Source organism: Lutjanus erythropterus, chromosome 19 (genome assembly GCF_056507025.1).
Source record: "Lutjanus erythropterus isolate fLutEry1 chromosome 19, fLutEry1.hap2, whole genome shotgun sequence".
Lineage (NCBI taxonomy): Eukaryota > Metazoa > Chordata > Actinopteri > Lutjaniformes > Lutjanidae > Lutjanus > Lutjanus erythropterus.
In genome coordinates, this window is record NC_139335.1 from 20029213 (window position 1) to 20048079 (window position 18867).

Sequence of the window (18867 nt, forward strand, 5' to 3'; positions counted from 1 at the left end):
CTCCTTTACATTCAGCACCAGATACCACTAAATCTTTTTATTTTATTTATTTATTTTTTTTAACTTTTTAATACCTTTAAGACCTGTGTGATCGATTGTTACACCTGATAATCTGGTCCAAACTAGTTTGTTGTGCGGTTATACTGTACTGTACTGTGAAGCAGTGTGTTCATGACCTGTTATAACGCTGCACTCCTCACATCAAGGAAACTCTCAACAACTTGGATCAGCGCAAATAGCTCTTGATTGATTTTCTACGAGACGACTTCTCGGTAACTTGAAGGCATTATGCTCGACGGCAGCAGCCTGTAAGCCTGTGTGTGTGTGTGTGTGTGTGTGTCTTAGAGACATGTGGACACAGCTGAGTGGTCCAAGTGGGCGGACCTGACAGTTTACAACAGAGGGAGCGCTTCATTTCAGCACCAAGGACAGAGAGACCAGGAGACACCGCACATTAAAGACCCGGACATCAGTCCTGCAAACTGCTCAACAAGAAGACATGTCCTCTCAAACATTTGGATGGATTTAGAGCTTCAAAATAAGGTTTCCACTGTTTGGGGTGAAATTCAAAGTGTTAAATACTCTATTCAAATCCGTTTTCTTCTTACACTTGTCTTCTTTTCTTTGCAGACTTGGAGAATCGATCCACCTGCTCATGACTCATGTGAGGAATATCAGTCTCATGTCTGGAGGACGGTCCGGTTTTGAGTGAAGAGGGGGAAGAAGAGCAAAAAGGGAGTCTGATTCTCAGTCGGAATACCGAGTTCTCCTAATCATGAATATCTATAATTTCTCCGGCATTAACTCCACCGATGAAGCACAAGCTTACCCGTACTCAATGACAATAGACGACCCTCTGTACAAGCAGTACAAGCCCCCAGTGAAGGACCTCATCGCTTTGCCAAAGGCGGTGGTGTATCTGCTCATGGCTGCGCTGGTGGTTGTTGGAGTTGCCTATGCCATTGTTGGACATCTCATCAAGGATCTGGCCATTGACATAGCAGGTATTTCCATCTGAATTATAATACATAACATAATTACAGATATTTTAGCCAACAAAACTATTTAATATACAGACTTAGAATGAAATGTATGGATTATGATTCCAGTTTCTCACGCAAAACTGCACAATAATAACGCAAGGGCATCATGAAGTATCCCTTCATCAACACCACCAGTTATGTCCCAAATGTGTCAGTATTTAGGTCGGAAGAGTTTGTATTCATACTACTAGTAGCCAAGGATGTGACTAAAACAAAAATGCGATAATGAGAGTGATAATAATGCCACGCTATGACTTTCACAATACGATATTTATCACAATATTAAAAAACAAAGACAAATGAGAACTTGAAAAAGTGCATTTTATTAAATAATCTGATGTGCAGCCTTCTGCATTTTTATTTGTATAAAATTACTTTCTTACTTTATTTCACCATTTATCCAATAATTAATTACATTTACATTTGCTTATTTATTACTTTTGGCTAATTAACATTACTTTACCCATTTAATTTGAGCTATTTCACCTTTTCATGAAATACTAAAGGATAACAATTTATGGCAAACGGTTTGTTTAAGCTAACTATATGAATAACTGATCCATAAATGGTATATTTCAATAACTATTTCAACCGTTTCAACCAGTAACTGTTTATTGTAACTGTAAATATTTAGCTAGCATTTTCCCCCAATTAATGTTAATTTTAACTAAGCTAACATTATTTTACCATTTATGCATATATGCTTTTAGCTTTTAACTTTTTCAGAGGAGCCGTTTTGACATGAAGCACAGGTGTTACCAGTTATATTAATTAAGGCACCATTCCATTCAGGTTGAACAGCTGGTTCACTGGAGAGGAAAACCATCATCTCTCCTTGACCTTAACCAAGTGTTTTCTGTCCCTGACCTCAGCCACATTTTAATTATAGGGTGGTCCCATTGTAAAACAATTTTTGTACGTTCACAATTAAGAAACAGCGTGTCAAATCTTATGAGAGTGTTTCACAAATCAAGGGTTCCCTTCTAGACAACAGCCACTTAATTACAAAGACCTTAATTAGTATCGTTTGTGTTTAACATCCCTCCTTTCATCTCAGTGAACAAGGTTTATTATTTGAACTATTCATTACTTTAGCTAACTATTTCATCTAACACTATTCATTTTGCTTACTTTTTCAACTTACTTTAATTTAGGCTATTTTACCATTTATTCAATTAACTATTTGAACTGATAATTTATTACTTGTCGCTATCTATTTCAACAATTCGCAGTTATTCATTACTTGAAGCCAACTATTTCAACCACTTAATTTGAGCTATTTGAACATGTATTCGGTACATTTCTTATTCTTCTCTTTAATTAGTCAAGCTATTTCACAGTCTTTACATATACTGCACCAGCAGAAGTAAGCTACTTTTGTGGTATTCAATTTTTAAACTCTGCCTCCCTTGTTAAGATTGTGTTTTGGGTCCGACCGGCGATGAGGACAACAACAAGGACAACAACCTTCAGCACATGGCCTCCAACCATCCTCCTCCACTGCATCCGTTTGCCCACAATGCCTTCCACGTGTGGGACCAGGACGACGTGGTTATCCCTCTGCCCCATGAGGAAAGCCCCCAGACCAGCCCGCTGCTGCTGGCCGCCATCCCGTACATCCCGTCTTTCTTCCCACACTTACACAGCCCAGCAAGTCACAGCTCGATGACTTTCTCAGCCAGCCCGGGGCCAACCAGAGATGTCAAGGACATCCCGAGGGAGATATGATCATGGACAAAGAACGTGATCATGAACAGCCTTGACAAAGAGCAACCAAGTGTTTGAACTCCAGCACACATAAAAACATGCAGACACGACTCTGATGTGTGTTTTGTGGCAAGTAAGACACTGTTGTCATGTGCAATGTGTAGAAACCCCAATGACTCCACTGTGCCGTCTTGTAAATGTTAAATTGTGTCTCAAAATTATGCAACATGACTCAAGACTGTTGTCTCTCTCACACATCATATAGACAGAAAAGTCAAAGCAAACACCGTGAGAAGAGGTTGCCCAAGGACCAAAGGGATTACCAGAGAAGATCACTGGATATTGTCTCTGTGTGCCTGAGCTTCAGAGAGAAGCTGTTTGACATGCTAGATTAAGTTTAGTAAACACTTCATGTTGGTTAACGCTGTCATGAGTACACTCTTAGAAATAAGGTTTCCAAAAGGGTTCTTCCCAGAACCATTTATCTCTGTAGAACCACTTTTTTTTTAAAAACATAAAGGTTTGTCAGTGGTTCTTTGTAAATCTGCAAGTTCCAATCAGAACCCTTTTTGGAAGAAAGAGTTCTTCAAAGATCATTTTCTGAAAGGTGTTAAAAGATGTTTTTTAAATATAAATAATGGAAATTGTAACAGATTGTTAACATGATGGACGGCCACAATATACGATCTATGAAATTCAATCATTTTTAGAATACGATATGGTTCTTCATAGGACCCTCAGAAGATGAAGTGAAACCCTTATAAAAATCAGTCACCCCGGGAATGTTGAGATCGCAGCTCTGTGAAATCTGCACAACCTTGAAATTTTGTCCAATCACCCAAAATCTTTCACAAATTTGACCAAGTATTTTTCCACCAACACATGTTCATCTCAATGAACCAACTCAAGTTTGTCACTGTTATTGACATTTATTAATACTGTATGCATTTTTATATCTTCTAAATTTACACTTGCTGTTTCTGTGTTTGAGCTCTTGACATATTTTGCTGCTTTGTGGAACCAAAAAAGGTTTCCCTATGGGGACGAGCCAAAGAACCCAGTATGGTTCTAGTTGGCACTTTTATTTCTAAAGAGTGGTACCTACTGTAGTTTTTCTTTGTGGATGAAATAAAGATTTTTTTCATCAAAGCTGAGCGAGTGGCTCTGAATATAAGCGTGGAGCTCTCAGTATACAGTGTGTCTTATGTGTGGAACTTTTATGTGTTCCTTATACTCTGCTAAGAGGCACAGGAGATCAGACTTTTGGCGGAGGTTACGACTGCACATTGTCTGTACTACTCGCATCGACAAAGCTGTTTCCAGCCTGTAAACTTACCAGCTGGCTGCCTCACACACACCAGTAAAACGTTATTTCAAGACACCGAGGGATTAGCTTAAGAGGGAGACTTAACGGAGTTCCTGCAATTCGACATGTACACAACACTACTTAATCCTACTGCTTTTATGGCAGGTGACGTACAGTCTGGTATGCAGAGCCCATCAGCGCAGCTTATAGCACAAAAGTGTACCGTGTGGCATGCTGGGAAAATGAGCTAATTTCCCATTTAAAACCAGCTCACAGCAGCTTCTATTCTTAGACACCAACCGGGGTGAAGATCGTATGAAATCACTTATTCTGCTGCTTTGTTTGGACTGTTTTACTCAGTTCAGGACTCAATTAAATTCAATTTTTAAAGCTGCAGACTGAACCAAGAAACTCATTTGTATTTACAATTCCCGTTCAGTTAATGGCATGTGGTGCATCGAGAGCTTAGTAAGTTAATTTGAGCTCTGAACTTTCTTTGAACTTGAGTCTGGACCAGTGAAATGAAGAAATCAGGGTCACAGGGTGCTTATACAAGTTGAACTGTATTCAATATGTGATTTAAGAATTTCAAGATTTGCAGATATAAGCATCACTGCAAGTGACAGCTACAAAAGTAATTACATGGGATGAAGGATTACATGATGCAGATAAAAATGTATTTCAACATATTTCCAGTCCAAAATCTGTTCACACATTCTTAGTAATGTCTATGAAGAAGCTTTTGTATGTTAACGCAGTCCCAAATATTGAAGTTAGGAATGAAACAATGTGTGTTATACATATGGGCATATACCCACAACCACTGTCCAGCAACACACAGTGGGCAGACACAGACACAGGGTTAACTTTAATACTACATCCTTGGAATTACAACCAGCCAAACTGTTCAAGCACATCCAAACACCACAAGCCTACTGGATATATAAATACCGAAGGCAATTCTTATTTATTTTGGCAGACAACAATTTAGCAACATGTGTAAAACATGTCTAAAATGTTGTTGAAATATTTTCACAAGCTCAGTTCATCAAAGTTGCTGTCTGAGCTTGAAGGAAGTCACCGTGTGTCTGCTGCAGTAGATGGAAACAGATAAAGTTAGAAACAGATCAATAAAATGTTCCTCAACCAGCAGCTACAAACCTGAATTTAAATTCCTACATTATTGACATTTTGGCCTTCATTTCTGCCAATGATTTTCAGTTGCAACAGACCTTTTTCACTGCAGACATTTTGACGCTCGGGTGTAATTTATAACATTAATAGGGCTGTAAAACAAAAAGTGGTGCTTTCTGGTGCATTTACAAACAGCTTGGATAAATCCTACGCATTATACCTTTAAGAAAGCCAGATGAAGCCATTTCTTGTTTATGACAACAAACACTTTTTATTGTACCATTGTTACATTCCAAAAGTAATATTTTTTCCTGTACATGATGTAAAAAACTGCTCTTAGTGTGTAACAAGCTCAAGACTTCCATTGATGTTTTGCATGGAAGCACAGTATCAAGTTCATACAATGGCTGCTCCTGTGTAGTAACAGTTTATTGTGATCTGTTGCCTTGACGATGGAGAAAATCAAACCCTCTTTCTGCTACAGTTGCTTTCAGACCAACTGGTTTTACTGGCCAAGCTTGAACTGGCAAGATTAAGTAGAGAGTGGAGCGCTTTCTCAAAGGAGACGTAGAAATTGTTGGTATAGGTAAGTAGGGTCCATCCAAAATAATAATGATGAAGGCTGGGTGAACCTCAGGACTCGAGTCGACAGATGGGACTGTCGTAGACCATCTGGAGGTTCACCTTGTGTCCCACCAGCTCTCTGATGTTGTTGATGCCGTATTTAATCATGGTGGGTCTGTGGGTGAGATGAGAGGGCTGGGTGAGTGACAATTCTTGTTACACAAAACGCAGCCACGACAGAGTACAAAGTATTTGTGTTGTGTGTAATTCCAGGTCTGATGGGTCAGGGACAAACAACAGAGGGTTGGGTGAAAGAGGGAGGATTACTCATCGTGGATTATGGAGCCTTTTCCCAGCCTGCTCGCTCCATGGTTATTAGCCACGATGGTTGTCCCCAGTTAAACCTCACTTTTAACTACATTTAAACCCAAAGTAGCAGTTTGATCAACAAATGAGCCAAAAGACCAAAGTTTAAAAAAACCACTTAAACCCCCAAAACAAGGAGTTTGGGGTTCAAGTAAAACTCATAGACCGGGTTTGAAAAGTGAAGCCAATGCAGAAGTGCTTTAATTGTATGTATTCTTTCTTTAAAATTATGTTTTAATGGCTTTTTAGCCTTTATTATCAGGCCAACATTAAACAGACAGAAGATTGGGGAGAGAGTAGAAGGGAAGAGACGCAGTAAAATGACTAATTCTCAATTGATTTATTACAACTTTATGGTCTCTATCACTAGTTTTAAGTCTTCTTCAGTTCAGTGTGATGTTCATTGTGAAAAATGATGGTCCCATTTAGAGTAATATAGACTATTAAGCAGGGTATGCTTTAAGGCAGGTCAGGTCATTCTCAGTCCAGTCAACACAGAGGGATCATAAAAACTCAGAACAAACCATCAAACTAGGCAGTGCTGATCAATTATGGATCAAGATTCTGTTACTACATTACCTATTTCTTGCTTAAATTGTTTTCAGAAACATACAAACCCCAATTCCAAAAAAGTTAGGACGCTGTGTAAAGCTTAACAATCATCAGGGGTAACTGTCACATTTGTGAAGGTCTCAGATTTTACAGAACTTATCAGCTTCTTTGGAATTGGAATTTTCTCTTTTACTGTACTCTTTAGGTGTAATACAAAAAATGTCAATTGTGATTTAAAACATGTATAAACCAGACAATAAACCTCAATATGTGAAATGTGGGTCAAACTTGAGCTCAGTGGCTACACAGCTACAGGACTGATGACGTCTATAGACGGACTGAATCTCTCTCAAAATCACAAATGGTAGATCTGAGAGATTATCGACAAGATAAAGTTTTCATTTTCTAAAGCTGACATGGCAGTAAAAAAATGCAGGTCACTTCTGATCTTTCAGAATCACTGGTGCCAGTTTGTATTTTCTTTGTACACAAACAAAAATTCATATTGTGTTTCTGCAGCTTCACGTGCCTGTCTGTGTGTGTGTGTGTGTGTGTGTGTGTGTGTGTGTGTGTGTGTGTGTGTGTGTGTTCACCTTTCCAGCGACAGCCCCCAAGCAATAACTGACACGTCCTCAGGCAGACCCATGGGCAGCAGCATCTCTGGTCTGAAGACCCCCGAGTTTCCCACTTCCACCCATTTTTTAAGTCCTGTGTGTGCAAAAAGAGAAATGACACACAATTGGTACAACAAACCAAAACCACAAAACAGAACCGTTCTACAAAAGGCAGGGAGCAGTAACTAGGTGGCATAACCTCACCAAACCACATGAATTCAACCAGAGTCAAAAGCTAAGATGGAACTTATGATTTGTGGAGCTGGTTATCATTAGAGGGAATTAACAAGATGTCATTCATTTTTCCTTGAAAGGAAATAAGTAAATTTAATTTTGGCTTTAGCTAAAGGTAACTGTGGTTCTCTCAAAGCAAGCTTTCACTTGATATAGATTTTAGAACATCAGATTTAGGTTTTAACTCATGTTGCCTTTTGTCTTTGTGCGGCAGAGAAAAGATATTTTATTTGTTTCTTAGGCATACCAACCCCCTGTTTATTGTATTAATTTTCTAGCACCTAGCAAAAAACAAAGAAAAGCCATGAGATGATTGAAACTAGCATACACTGACAAAAAAAAAATGTAGTCAGTTAAATAACAGAGCGTCAGTGGTAGTAAATTATCTAGAGCGGTTGAACTGTACCTTCATGGTAGCTGAACACTTCCATGCTGGGCTCTGTGTAGGGGTTGTAGGCAGGCTTGAAGCGGAGTTTGGTAATTCCTGGAAAAGAAACAGCAAAGGCTGGATTTATGTGGCTTGATAAACACATCTAACGGCAACAACAACAACAATCAGAACAACTTGTGTAAAAACACCGCAGAAAATGTTATTTGCAGGTATATGGTAGCTGCCTGCTTTGCACAAATGCAGTGTTTAAGACTTAAGAATTCACAGCTACCCCTCAGAGCGTTTGAACTTTAGCCACATTATGAAGGCCATAAACCTGCTGACCTAGTTTAGTGAAGAACTGGTGCAGGATGCCCATGAGATCTCCCAGTGTGAGTCCGTAGTCGGCCACCACGCCCTCTATCTGGTGGAACTCGGCCAGGTGGGTGGCATCTAAGGTCTCGTTCCTGAACACCCGGTCAATGGAGAAATACTTGACGGGGGTGAACTTCTCCTGGTGGATGGTTTGACATGTGGGTGACGAGACAGAGAGGAAGAAGAGCTTCATGGTCAGCGACAGTACAGGTGTAGCACATACACTGTATGGTCAAAAGTATATAGACACCTCAACTAGAGAGGTGAGAAACAGTGATCACATTCTCCACCATTTTCTGACAGTTTGCATGTCTATAGGTCCTGCACAAACAGGTCCTGCTGGTTTTATCACAAAAATGAGCTGAAACCTTCAAATACTATGACATAAAAAAAAAACTGAATATGTGTGTGTGAAACTCACCTGTTGTGCAAGTTTATACAACATGCGTGCGCTGACTGCTGTAGTGTGAGTGCGGAGGATGTTTTTCTGAGCCTCCTCTATCTTCCAGTCGTACTTGTACCTGACAGACAGCAAGATATCAGAGCACGTTGTCACAAGCTTCGTTTAAAGTTCATTAATGTTACCTGTGATCTGAATGTGTGATTATGTCTCACCCCTGTGAACCAAAGCCTCCCTCTGAGTGGACCTTCTTCACCCTCTCCAGGTAGTCCTGCGGGAACTCGTGAGCGAGCGCTGGGTCTGGACAATGACATTTGGAATTAACGAACATCAGAAATGACTAAGAGCGACAGCACTGAGACAGAGAAATGTATGACACGCACCAGACAGGAAGAAGGTGTCGTGCTGGTCTCTGGCCGGGTGCTGCTGGGGCTGGAACAGGGAGTCAAAGTTCCAGAAAGAGCTCTCTATGAAGTTGTTGGTCGGCATCTCTGTGAAGCTACAGAAAGCAGAGAGTCGATTTTATGTGCTTTTTATATGTGGGAAACGGCTTCTTTCACTGTGATGTTTACAGCAACTCACCCCATCTCCAGGAAGATCTGCCTGAACTGTGTTCGCACCTTCAACAGCGGGTGCAGGTGGCCACAGTCGGGGGCAACGCCCAGGGCCTCAAAGTTGTAGGGCTTGAATTTCTTCTCTTTCCAGCTGCCACTGAAACACAACACATACAGGCCTCAAAAGGAGCAGTCAAGAGGAGTCTGAAGACTGCAGCTTTCACTTATGCTGTACCAATTAACAACAGCATCCTGACTTCTTCATTAGTCAGCAGGTTTTCCACAGTCAGGTAACAAAGACATAGTATTTCTGCCAATTCATTTAATTCATCTGCAGCTTAGATAATCGAGAACATCAAATCTGTCATGAACAGTTTCACTGCAGAGAAGTAAAGCTGCATCAATTTGAATTTTGGGCATAGAAAGAAAAGAACATCTGGATGCTGCTTTTAGCTAAATCCTCTCTACGATACGATTACATGCAAACCTGAGACCAGGCATCATTTTAATGCCTTATCCTCATGAAAACTGTATAAGCTGTATTATGAGCATGCCCGTTATTTATTTATTTATTTATCCTTATTTTTTATTTCAAAGGATCTCACAGAAACAGCGAGTAATACAGGGTGCCTAAAAGTTTCATTAACATACATTATGCGAGTTTTGAAGGAAAGAAAGTAAGATAAAGAAGGAAAATCAGTTTTGTCAATGAAATATATGATAAATTAGCAGTTAGTTTGCATGACTTCTGATCAGAAAAGCAAAATAAAGATGTACAACTGGTTATTAGATAACAGTATTTCAGCAGTTTGAATCGTTTTGTTCTGCCCTGCCTTTAGGACAAAGTCCTCGTCTTTGGACTCATCCCCTTTTATGGACAGACGTCTCTCTGTGTCCCCTGTCTGAGGTCCTGCACCCCGTCACTGACAGACAGAGGAGGGCAGATGGGACACATTTTACAGTCTTATTAAGCAGAATTCATAAAACATACTTTAAATGAGACTGAAAGGGCTGCAACTGTACTCACTTGGCAATCATCTCAGGAGTGAGCTCCGTCTCCTGTTTAGTGATGGTGGTGCTGAAGGAACTGCCCTTAGAGATCCAGTATGACTTCACCGTCCTAAACACAGAAAATAACATGGGAGGACAGGAAAAGACATGATGAGTGGCTTAGTGTTAAATGTGATCCTCTTCATATACCTGACTTTTACATTACAAAGTAAAGGACTAGAAAGATTTTTCTAACTTGTTGTTGATTCAGCTGTACAGTAGTTTTTGGTGGTGCTGTATTTAAATGAATGACAGTGTTTCTAATATCTTTTAACATGAACATAAAAGACATTGAAGAAACACGTGACATGTTTGATGACTTAATAAACCTCACTACAGCTCAGTTAGTGTTTTATGCTCGGTGGTGAATATTTCCTCATAATATCTTCCCTCAGGAGAAAGATGCTCAGTTAGATCAGCTTAGTACTTCCGATATCTCGCTTCCAGTTTATGTAAGATTGCTCTCTGAGTAAGAGGATTTGATCATAACCTTGGTAACAATCCAGAGGATATTTCAGTGAGTTATCCAAAATGTCCTCGTCCATGTGCATTCTAATTTAAAGGTTATTCATTAGTTTTGCATCAACATACTGACCAACCGTGCCCGTGACATTTTATCCAACAGATTCATACAGATTTATCCAGCAGTTTATCTGCAAGGTGCCATTCATTTATGCAGATTGCAGGATATCTAAACGACAGACAAGTTCAGGACAATCTGTGGTAGCTAAGAAAGAAAACTCACAGAGAAGGACTCGGTAGTCAGGAGAGGATGTGAAATTTTGAGAAACTATCGATCTGTATGAGCTGGCTCCTTCGTCTTGGAATGACACAACATAGTGAAATACTTCTTATGTATAACCCCACACGATTACGACAACAACAGACTGTTTCAAACCTGTTGATCCCCGTACTGTAAATGTAATAATAGAACCTTCATTTACCCACTCCTGGAGCTTTTTGAGGTCTCAGCAGCATGTCACATGTAGCTACAGCCCTCAGTTTAATCTGCTAGCTATTTTAATTTAAGTATTTGAGTCAAATATAAGACTGTGTTACAAAATGGAAGGTCATTCACAAAGTATCTGCCACCATGCAAACTGGTAAAGAGCTACATAACGACTGCTGGCAACAGGAACAGGATGCATCAAAACAATTACAATTTGTTCCCAGCAGACTATTCAATGAAACTGTTGTTAGATAGAGACCATTAATAAAAATATAATTCCAACCTCATGCTGCCTTGTGACCACAACAAAGCTCCTACTGCCACCTACTGGTGGACAAAGGTACACAATCAACATTGACTGTGTTTAAAAAGTGTTTGGGGACTTACACTTCAGAGAGCAGTTTTCTCTTCTTCAGCTCGTTCTTTTCTTTCTCGTCCAGCTGAGTTGTGTCGCCCTGCTTAACAAGAAGCAGCTTCTCTCTGACCTGGTCTTCGATGCTCTCCACCTGAGGATCAACACGTAACCACACGTACGCACCTCGTTTAGAACAGGACTTCAGATCACACAGAGCCATAATAACAGGTTGATGTAAACTTGACACATACGGTCCTGAATATCCTCGGGCCGCCCTCGTGTGCCTTGTCCACTCTGATCCACTTGTTGGACATGGCTTTGCTGAAGCCGATCTTCCCAAAGGACAGTTTCTGCACAGGGGCAAACACAGAGGGAGCAGCAATGTCACTGAATATAATAAATAATATCATACAAGATAGAAAAAACGTAGAAATACAACAGTCTCTGCTGTCCACTCTGTGTTTATATCACTAAAAAAGCATTGAAGAGAAAATGCAACACAACATATTAAATAAATTCATGCATAAAAGTCAGAACTGATGCACAGATTGTCCATGCTTTACTTAGGTCAATACCTTGTACTGTAAAACAAAAAGAGTAGGATTAATTTTCAGAAGGTCTGTGAATGTTCCCCACTTCTTTTCTTATATTTTTCCTTTATTGTAGATGTTAAGTATTCAATTGATGAACTTGAAAGACCTTTTAACCACTGGCTAAGAGGTTTTAGTCTGTTCTATATTGCATTCGTATGTTTGGTGTATAGATAACAAAAATATCATTTTATTATATTCATTAAAGGTACTGCATGCATCATTTTTCAGTCTGATAAGTTAACTGAAGTAGAAGAACATGTGTAAAAACAGTCAGTGGATGTTGTTTTCTGTTTAATTGTTACCCAACAATGCATTTTCCAAATGTACATGTTCACTGGGCAAAATAAGAAAACTGATGATGAGAGTTTTTTTCTTTGTTCTCTACAAATTCATCATAATTCATTGGGATGACAGCTCTTACCACGGGCAATTAAATTTAAAGAGTTGATTAAATGTAATTTGGTGCTTCGTCACATGCCCAATGTTGAGCAATCGTCGCAAACAGCAACTCCGATATTTGTTTCAATTCATTAAAAAACCTCCACACCGCTGTCATACTTGCATAAAATGCCCATAATTAAAGTGTCATCACAATGGGCAGTAATCTCAGTTTTTTGAAGATGATGTTTCATTTCAAGGTTTTATCTGATGACACTGATGACATGCTGATAATACTACTGCTTCAAATGGCTTATTTTGGTTGACCAACAGTAAACACTTTTTGCTAAACAAAATACTCAAATAATCATTTAGTTATCAAAAATTGTTGTGATTAATGTTCTGTAAATCAACCAATGGATTAATTGACTGATTTACTGCTCAACATCAATTATTCCCTCATGACAGGGGTATTCAAAACTGGGGTTCCAGGGACTAAAAGGGGTCCTTTAATGGGTATGGGGGGCCCCAAGCAATTCATAGAAAACCTGTAATATACTTGGAGAGCTATTGAAAGAGCAGATATCCTTCCTCTCTGTGTTTATATCAGGATGAAAGTTCCCACTAGTTTCATTATGTCAGTTTCAGTCCTGCAGGTAAAGTGTCGCTGTGGACTGCAGACCTGACCGGTCCACCTGTAACACTCACCATGAGCTCACTCTGTGCCAGACCCTCCAGCGGGATGGAGCTGAACACCCGGGCTTCATGGCTACCCTGCTCGGCTATCTCCGTGCCCTCCGCCGTCAGCTCCCAGTGCTTGGAGGACCGCAGCTCGGCAGAGATTATCTGAGCAGCAAAAAAAGACACGTACCGTAAATATTCATCCTAACTGTCTCAGTGAACTGCGTTTCACTTCAATACATGACACACAATGCTGAGCCTGTCTGTTTGACAGTTCTCATCTCTTTAAACTTGACGTCCTGATTGCATCAGTCACACTCAATGAACACTGTTGACGGTGACAGACTGACTTCCGCCGCCGCTCAGTCCGGGACACTCACGTCTCCGAGGGCCTGCAGACTCTTCACGGCTCCGACGATGACCTGGTGGTCCACCTCGAGGCTGTTCGCCACTTGCAGGCTGTCCACGCCATCGTCCACCTTCTCAATCCGACGGAGAAGCGTCTCCACCACACCGGTGTCCGCCATGCTGTAGCCCTGCGAAGACCGAGAGAGACCGGAGATGACGTAGCGTTCCAAAAGGCCGAATGTATTAGAGTAGAGAGACGTCAAAAGGAGTACCGTAAATACTGTCATAGTATGGCAAGCCGTTTTAACATTTAATAGCTAGGCTGGATATGTATTGCAGATATCTGTAATTCATTTCTTCCTATTCAAAAATAACATTTCAGATATCCACAAAGTAATTCTTCCTATACACAATTATCATTTCAGATATCCACAAATGTAATTTTTTTTACTAGGACAAATGACGTCACTTTTCCCCCATTCATGTGTATGGGGTTTGTCATTACAGATATCCGTAATTAAATTGCAGATATCCACAACTCGCATTGCAGATATCTACATCTGAATTATGGATATCCCTAATTCCATTTAAAAGATATCTACATCTGAATTATGGATATCCCTAATTCCATTTAAAGATATCTCCAAATGCCCTTAATTCAAGATATCTGCTTTGTTTTTTTTTTTTTGTTTTTTTTTTGTTTTTTTCTCTTTTTTTTTTCGAGATATCTTAAAATGAGTTTTACCTAGCCAGAATTACATTATAGATATCTTGAGTTGGAACTACGACTAGTCAAAATTATGTTGCAGATTATGGCAAGCCGTTTTAACATTTAATAGCTAGGCTGGATATGTATTGCAGATATCTGTAATTCATTTCTTCCTATTCAAAAATAACATTTCAGATATCCACAAAGTAATTCTTCCTATACACAATTATCATTTCAGATATCCACAATGTAATTTTTACTAGGACAAATGACATCACTTTTCCCATTCATGTGTATGGGGTTTGTCATTACAGATATCCATAATTTAATTGCAGATATCCACAACTCACATTGCAGATATCTACATATGAATTATGGATATCCCTAATTCCATTTAAAGATATCTACATCTGAATTATGGATATCCCTAATTCCATTTAAAGATATCTCCAAATGCCCTTAATTCAAGATATCTGCTTTGTTTTTCGAGATATCTTAAAATGAGTTTTACCTAGCCAGAATTACATTATAGATATCTTGAGTTGGAATTACGACTAGTCAAAATTATGTTGTAGATATCTCTAGCTGGGATTATGGATAGTCATAATTCAGATGTAGATATCTATAATCGGGTTGTGGATATCTTGGAATGGATTTTGATTAGAGATATCTCGAATTGGAGATATCTTTTACCTGCAATCTACCTAGTCAGAATGTAATTGCAGATATCTTGTATTGGAGTTTTGACAAGGCGAAATGACATTGCAGATATCTGTAAAAGTGGGAGGCGGGAGCAAGTGGGTGGTAGGAGTGGCTTGCCATGTGTATGGCTATAGGGCTTCCTATTCAATCAATCAAAACCCTTCAAACCAAATTCCTTGGCGATAAACTTGTTCTATTTCGTGGCATTTTCTGACAACCTTGTTCACAACAGCAACCGCCATTTCTTCTACTTTTTCTTCTTCATGTGCATTTCTTCTTCTAACACTGTTCAATTGTTTTGTTTACTGAGCCAGTATCCAATGGAAAGCTTGCCATAATAATGAGCAAACGAATGGGAAGCCTTGCATGCGCAACGTCTTGCACAACAATTCTGACTAGTCATAATTACGTTTGAGATATCTTTAATTTTCATTCCGCCTAGTCAAAACTGAATTACAGATATCTGTAATTGTCATTTAGGATGTGTGACGAGTCGAGTGTCAGTTTAAGTGACGTCATTTCGGATATCTGCAATTCTGTTTTGACTAGTCAAAATTGAATTGCAGATATCTCTAAATGTACTTTTGACTAGTCAGAATGAAGTTATAGATATCTTCAATGAAAATATTTACTAGTCACAATATAATTACGACTAGTCAAAATGAAATTATTGATATCTATAATGTTAATTCCGGATAGTCATATTTAGCTATTAAATGTTAAAACGGCTTGCCATATGCAGATATCTCTAGCTGGGATTATGGATAGTCATAATTCAGATGTAGATATCTATAATGGGGTTGTGGATATCTTGGAATGGATTTTGATTAGAGATATCTCGAATTGGAGATATCCTTTACCTATGGCAAGCCGTTTTAACATTTAATAGCTAGGCCGGATATGTATTGCAGATATCTGTAATTCATTTCTTCCTATTCAAAAATAACATTTCAGATATCCACAAAGTAATTCTTCCTATACACAATTATCATTTCAGATATCCACAATGTAATTTTTACTAGGACAAATGACATCACTTTTTCCCATTCATGTGTATGGGGTTTGTCATTACAGATATCCATAATTTAATTGCAGATATCCACAACTCACATTGCAGATATCTACATCTGAATTATGGATATCCCTAATTCCATTTAAAGATATCTACATCTGAATTATGGATATCCCTAATTCCATTTAAAGATATCTCCAAATGCCCTTAATTCAAGATATCTGCTTTGTTTTTCGAGATATCTTAAAATGAGTTTTACCTAGCCAGAATTACATTATAGATATCTTGAGTTGGAATTACGACTAGTCAAAATTATGTTGTAGATATCTCTAGCTGGGATTATGGATAGTCATAATTCAGATGTAGATATCTATAATCGGGTTGTGGATATCTTGGAATGGATTTTGATTAGAGATATCTCGAATTGGAGATATCTTTTACCTGCAATCTACCTAGTCAGAATGTAATTGCAGATATCTTGTATTGGAGTTTTGACAAGGCGAAATGACATTGCAGATATCTGTAAAAGTGGGAGGCGGGAGCAAGTGGGTGGTAGGAGTGGCTTGCCATGTGTATGGCTATAGGGCTTCCTAGTCAATCAATCAAAACCCTTCAAACCAAATTCCTTGGCGATAAACTTGTTCTATTTCGTGGCATTTTCTGACAACCTTGTTCACAACAGCAACCGCCATTTCTTCTACTTTTTCTTCTTCATGTGCATTTCTTCTTCTAACACTGTTCAATTGTTTTGTTTACTGAGCCAGTATCCAATGGAAAGCTTGCCATAATAATGAGCAAACGAATGGGAAGCCTCGCATGCGCAACGTCTTGCACAACAATTCTGACTAGTCATAATTACGTTTGAGATATCTTTAATTTTCATTCCGCCTAGTCAAAACTGAATTACAGATATCTGTAATTGTCATTTAGGATGTGTGACGAGTCGAGTGTCGGTTTAAGTGACGTCATTTCGGATATCTGCAATTCTGTTTTTGTCTAGTCACAATTGAATTGCAGATATCTCTAAATGTACTTTTGACTAGTCAGAATGAAGTTATAGATATCTTCAATGAAAATACTTAATAGTCATAATATAATTACGACTAGTCAAAATGAAATTATTGATATCTATAATGTTAATTCCGGATAGTCAAATTTAGCTATTAAATGTTAAAACGGCTTGCCATATTTACCTGCAATCTACCTAGTCAGAATGTAATTGCAGATATCTTGTATTGGAGTTTTGACAAGGCGAAATGACATTGCAGATATCTGTAAAAGTGGGAGGCGGGAGCAAGTGGGTGGTAGGAGCGGCTTGCCATGTGTATGGCTATAGGGCTTCCTATTCAATCAATCAAAACCCTTCAAACCAAATTCCTTGGCGATAAACTTGTTCTATTTCGTGGCATTTTCTGACAACCTTGTCCAAAACAGCAACCGCCATTTCTTACTTTTTCTTCTTCATGTGCATTTCTTCTTCTAACACTGTTCAATTGTTTTCAACTGAGCCAGTATCCAATGGAAAGCTTGCCATAATAATGAGCAACGAATGGGAAGCCTTGCATGCGCAACGTCTTGCACAACAATTCTGACTAGTCATAATTACGTTTGAGATATCTTTAATTTTCATTCCGCCTAGTCAAAACTGAAGTACAGATATCTGTAATTGTCATTTAGGATGTGTGACGAGTCGAGTGTCGGTTTAAGTGACGTCATTTCGGATATCTGCAATTCTGTTTTGACTAGTCACAATTGAATTGCAGATATCTCTAAATGTACTTTTGACTAGTCAGAATGAAGTTATAGATATCTTCAATGAAAATACTTAATAGTCATAATATAATTACGACTAGTCAAAATGAAATTATTGATATCTATAATGTTAATTCCGGATAGTCAAATTTAGCTATTAAATGTTAATACTGTTTAAGTCCAGCCCTTTAAATGTTACTTTGGAGGCATGCAGTGACGGAAGAACATTTAGATTTCTTAAAAATCTAAAATGTAAAACTAGTAATACCACAGGGCAAACATTTGTCAGTTATATTTTAGAATTACACATTAAAATGCTCATTTAAGCAAAGGTACAAATGTGGCAGCATCAAATTATAAAGTATCCTTCATGCTGAATATATGGGGTTGTTATATTAGGATTATTTGGTCATCATATCATTAATATTTAAATATGTTGCAGTTGGTAAAATTGGGCAAATTTTAACTACATACACATAAGTGTTAGTCCATCCATCCATACAATATTTGCCCCCCTATTGTGGTGAAAACACTTACCACATTTTGTTTTAGGTTCCAAAATATACCAATTTATGAACAACCAAAGTATTATAATGAATGGGATAATGACCTCTGAAAATTTATATGGGAAGACAAAAATACCAAGAGTGAAATTAAAAAAAAAAATGAAGTTGTTGAAACACTGTGGAGGGTTGACATGGGCAGATCTGAGGAGATACTTTTATAATTCTCAGATTAAACACTTAATAATGTGGATGAGTTACAAAGAAGATCTGACTTAGAGGAATTGAAATTAATTAGCAGAATCACTGGGTTCAATAGTATTCAGTGGAAATAAGAACATTTTTGGTCGTTAAACTTGGAGAAGGCTTTCAAAGTTAATGATCATAAAGGAAGTTGAAATGATTTATTTAAAGGAAATTTCAGGAGATCCAGAAGTGAAACCAAATGCAACAGTATCTTTCATTCATGGGCTAAAATAGACTGTTTTTTGCAATTTTTCCCTGAATATGAGATTAATTCTTTTGAAAATAGTTCAAAATGTTATAACATACAAACTAATCAGTTTTATAGATATGGATAAGGCATACAGAATATTCAGATACTTCTTGACCCCTG

The 18867-nt window shown here is 38.4% G+C and overlaps 2 protein-coding genes across 2 annotated transcripts; one reads left to right on the forward strand and one right to left on the reverse strand.

Annotated features, from left to right (window-relative positions):
* The first annotated feature begins 702 nt into the window (after positions 1 to 702).
* On the forward strand, positions 703 to 2971 carry LOC146309701 (uncharacterized). Its single transcript, XM_084744372.1, has 2 exons — positions 703 to 1004; positions 2461 to 2971. The coding sequence occupies exons 1-2, from the start codon at positions 776 to 778 to the stop codon at positions 2769 to 2771; spliced, it is 540 nt and encodes a 179-aa protein (XP_084600498.1). The 5' UTR covers positions 703 to 775; the 3' UTR covers positions 2772 to 2971.
* Positions 2972 to 5434: 2463 nt separating this feature from the next.
* farsa (phenylalanyl-tRNA synthetase subunit alpha) lies at positions 5435 to 13792 on the reverse strand. The gene is made up of 13 exons (XM_084744550.1): positions 13606 to 13792; positions 13253 to 13390; positions 11825 to 11923; positions 11606 to 11724; positions 10247 to 10339; positions 9248 to 9376; positions 9049 to 9164; positions 8881 to 8965; positions 8687 to 8786; positions 8236 to 8404; positions 7927 to 8004; positions 7266 to 7380; positions 5435 to 5929 (listed from the first exon to the last, which is right to left on the reverse strand). Exons 1-13 carry the CDS (start codon positions 13750 to 13752, stop codon positions 5824 to 5826), a joined length of 1494 nt encoding a protein of 497 aa, XP_084600676.1. The 5' UTR covers positions 13753 to 13792; the 3' UTR covers positions 5435 to 5823.
* Between the last annotated feature and the right edge of the window lie 5075 nt (positions 13793 to 18867).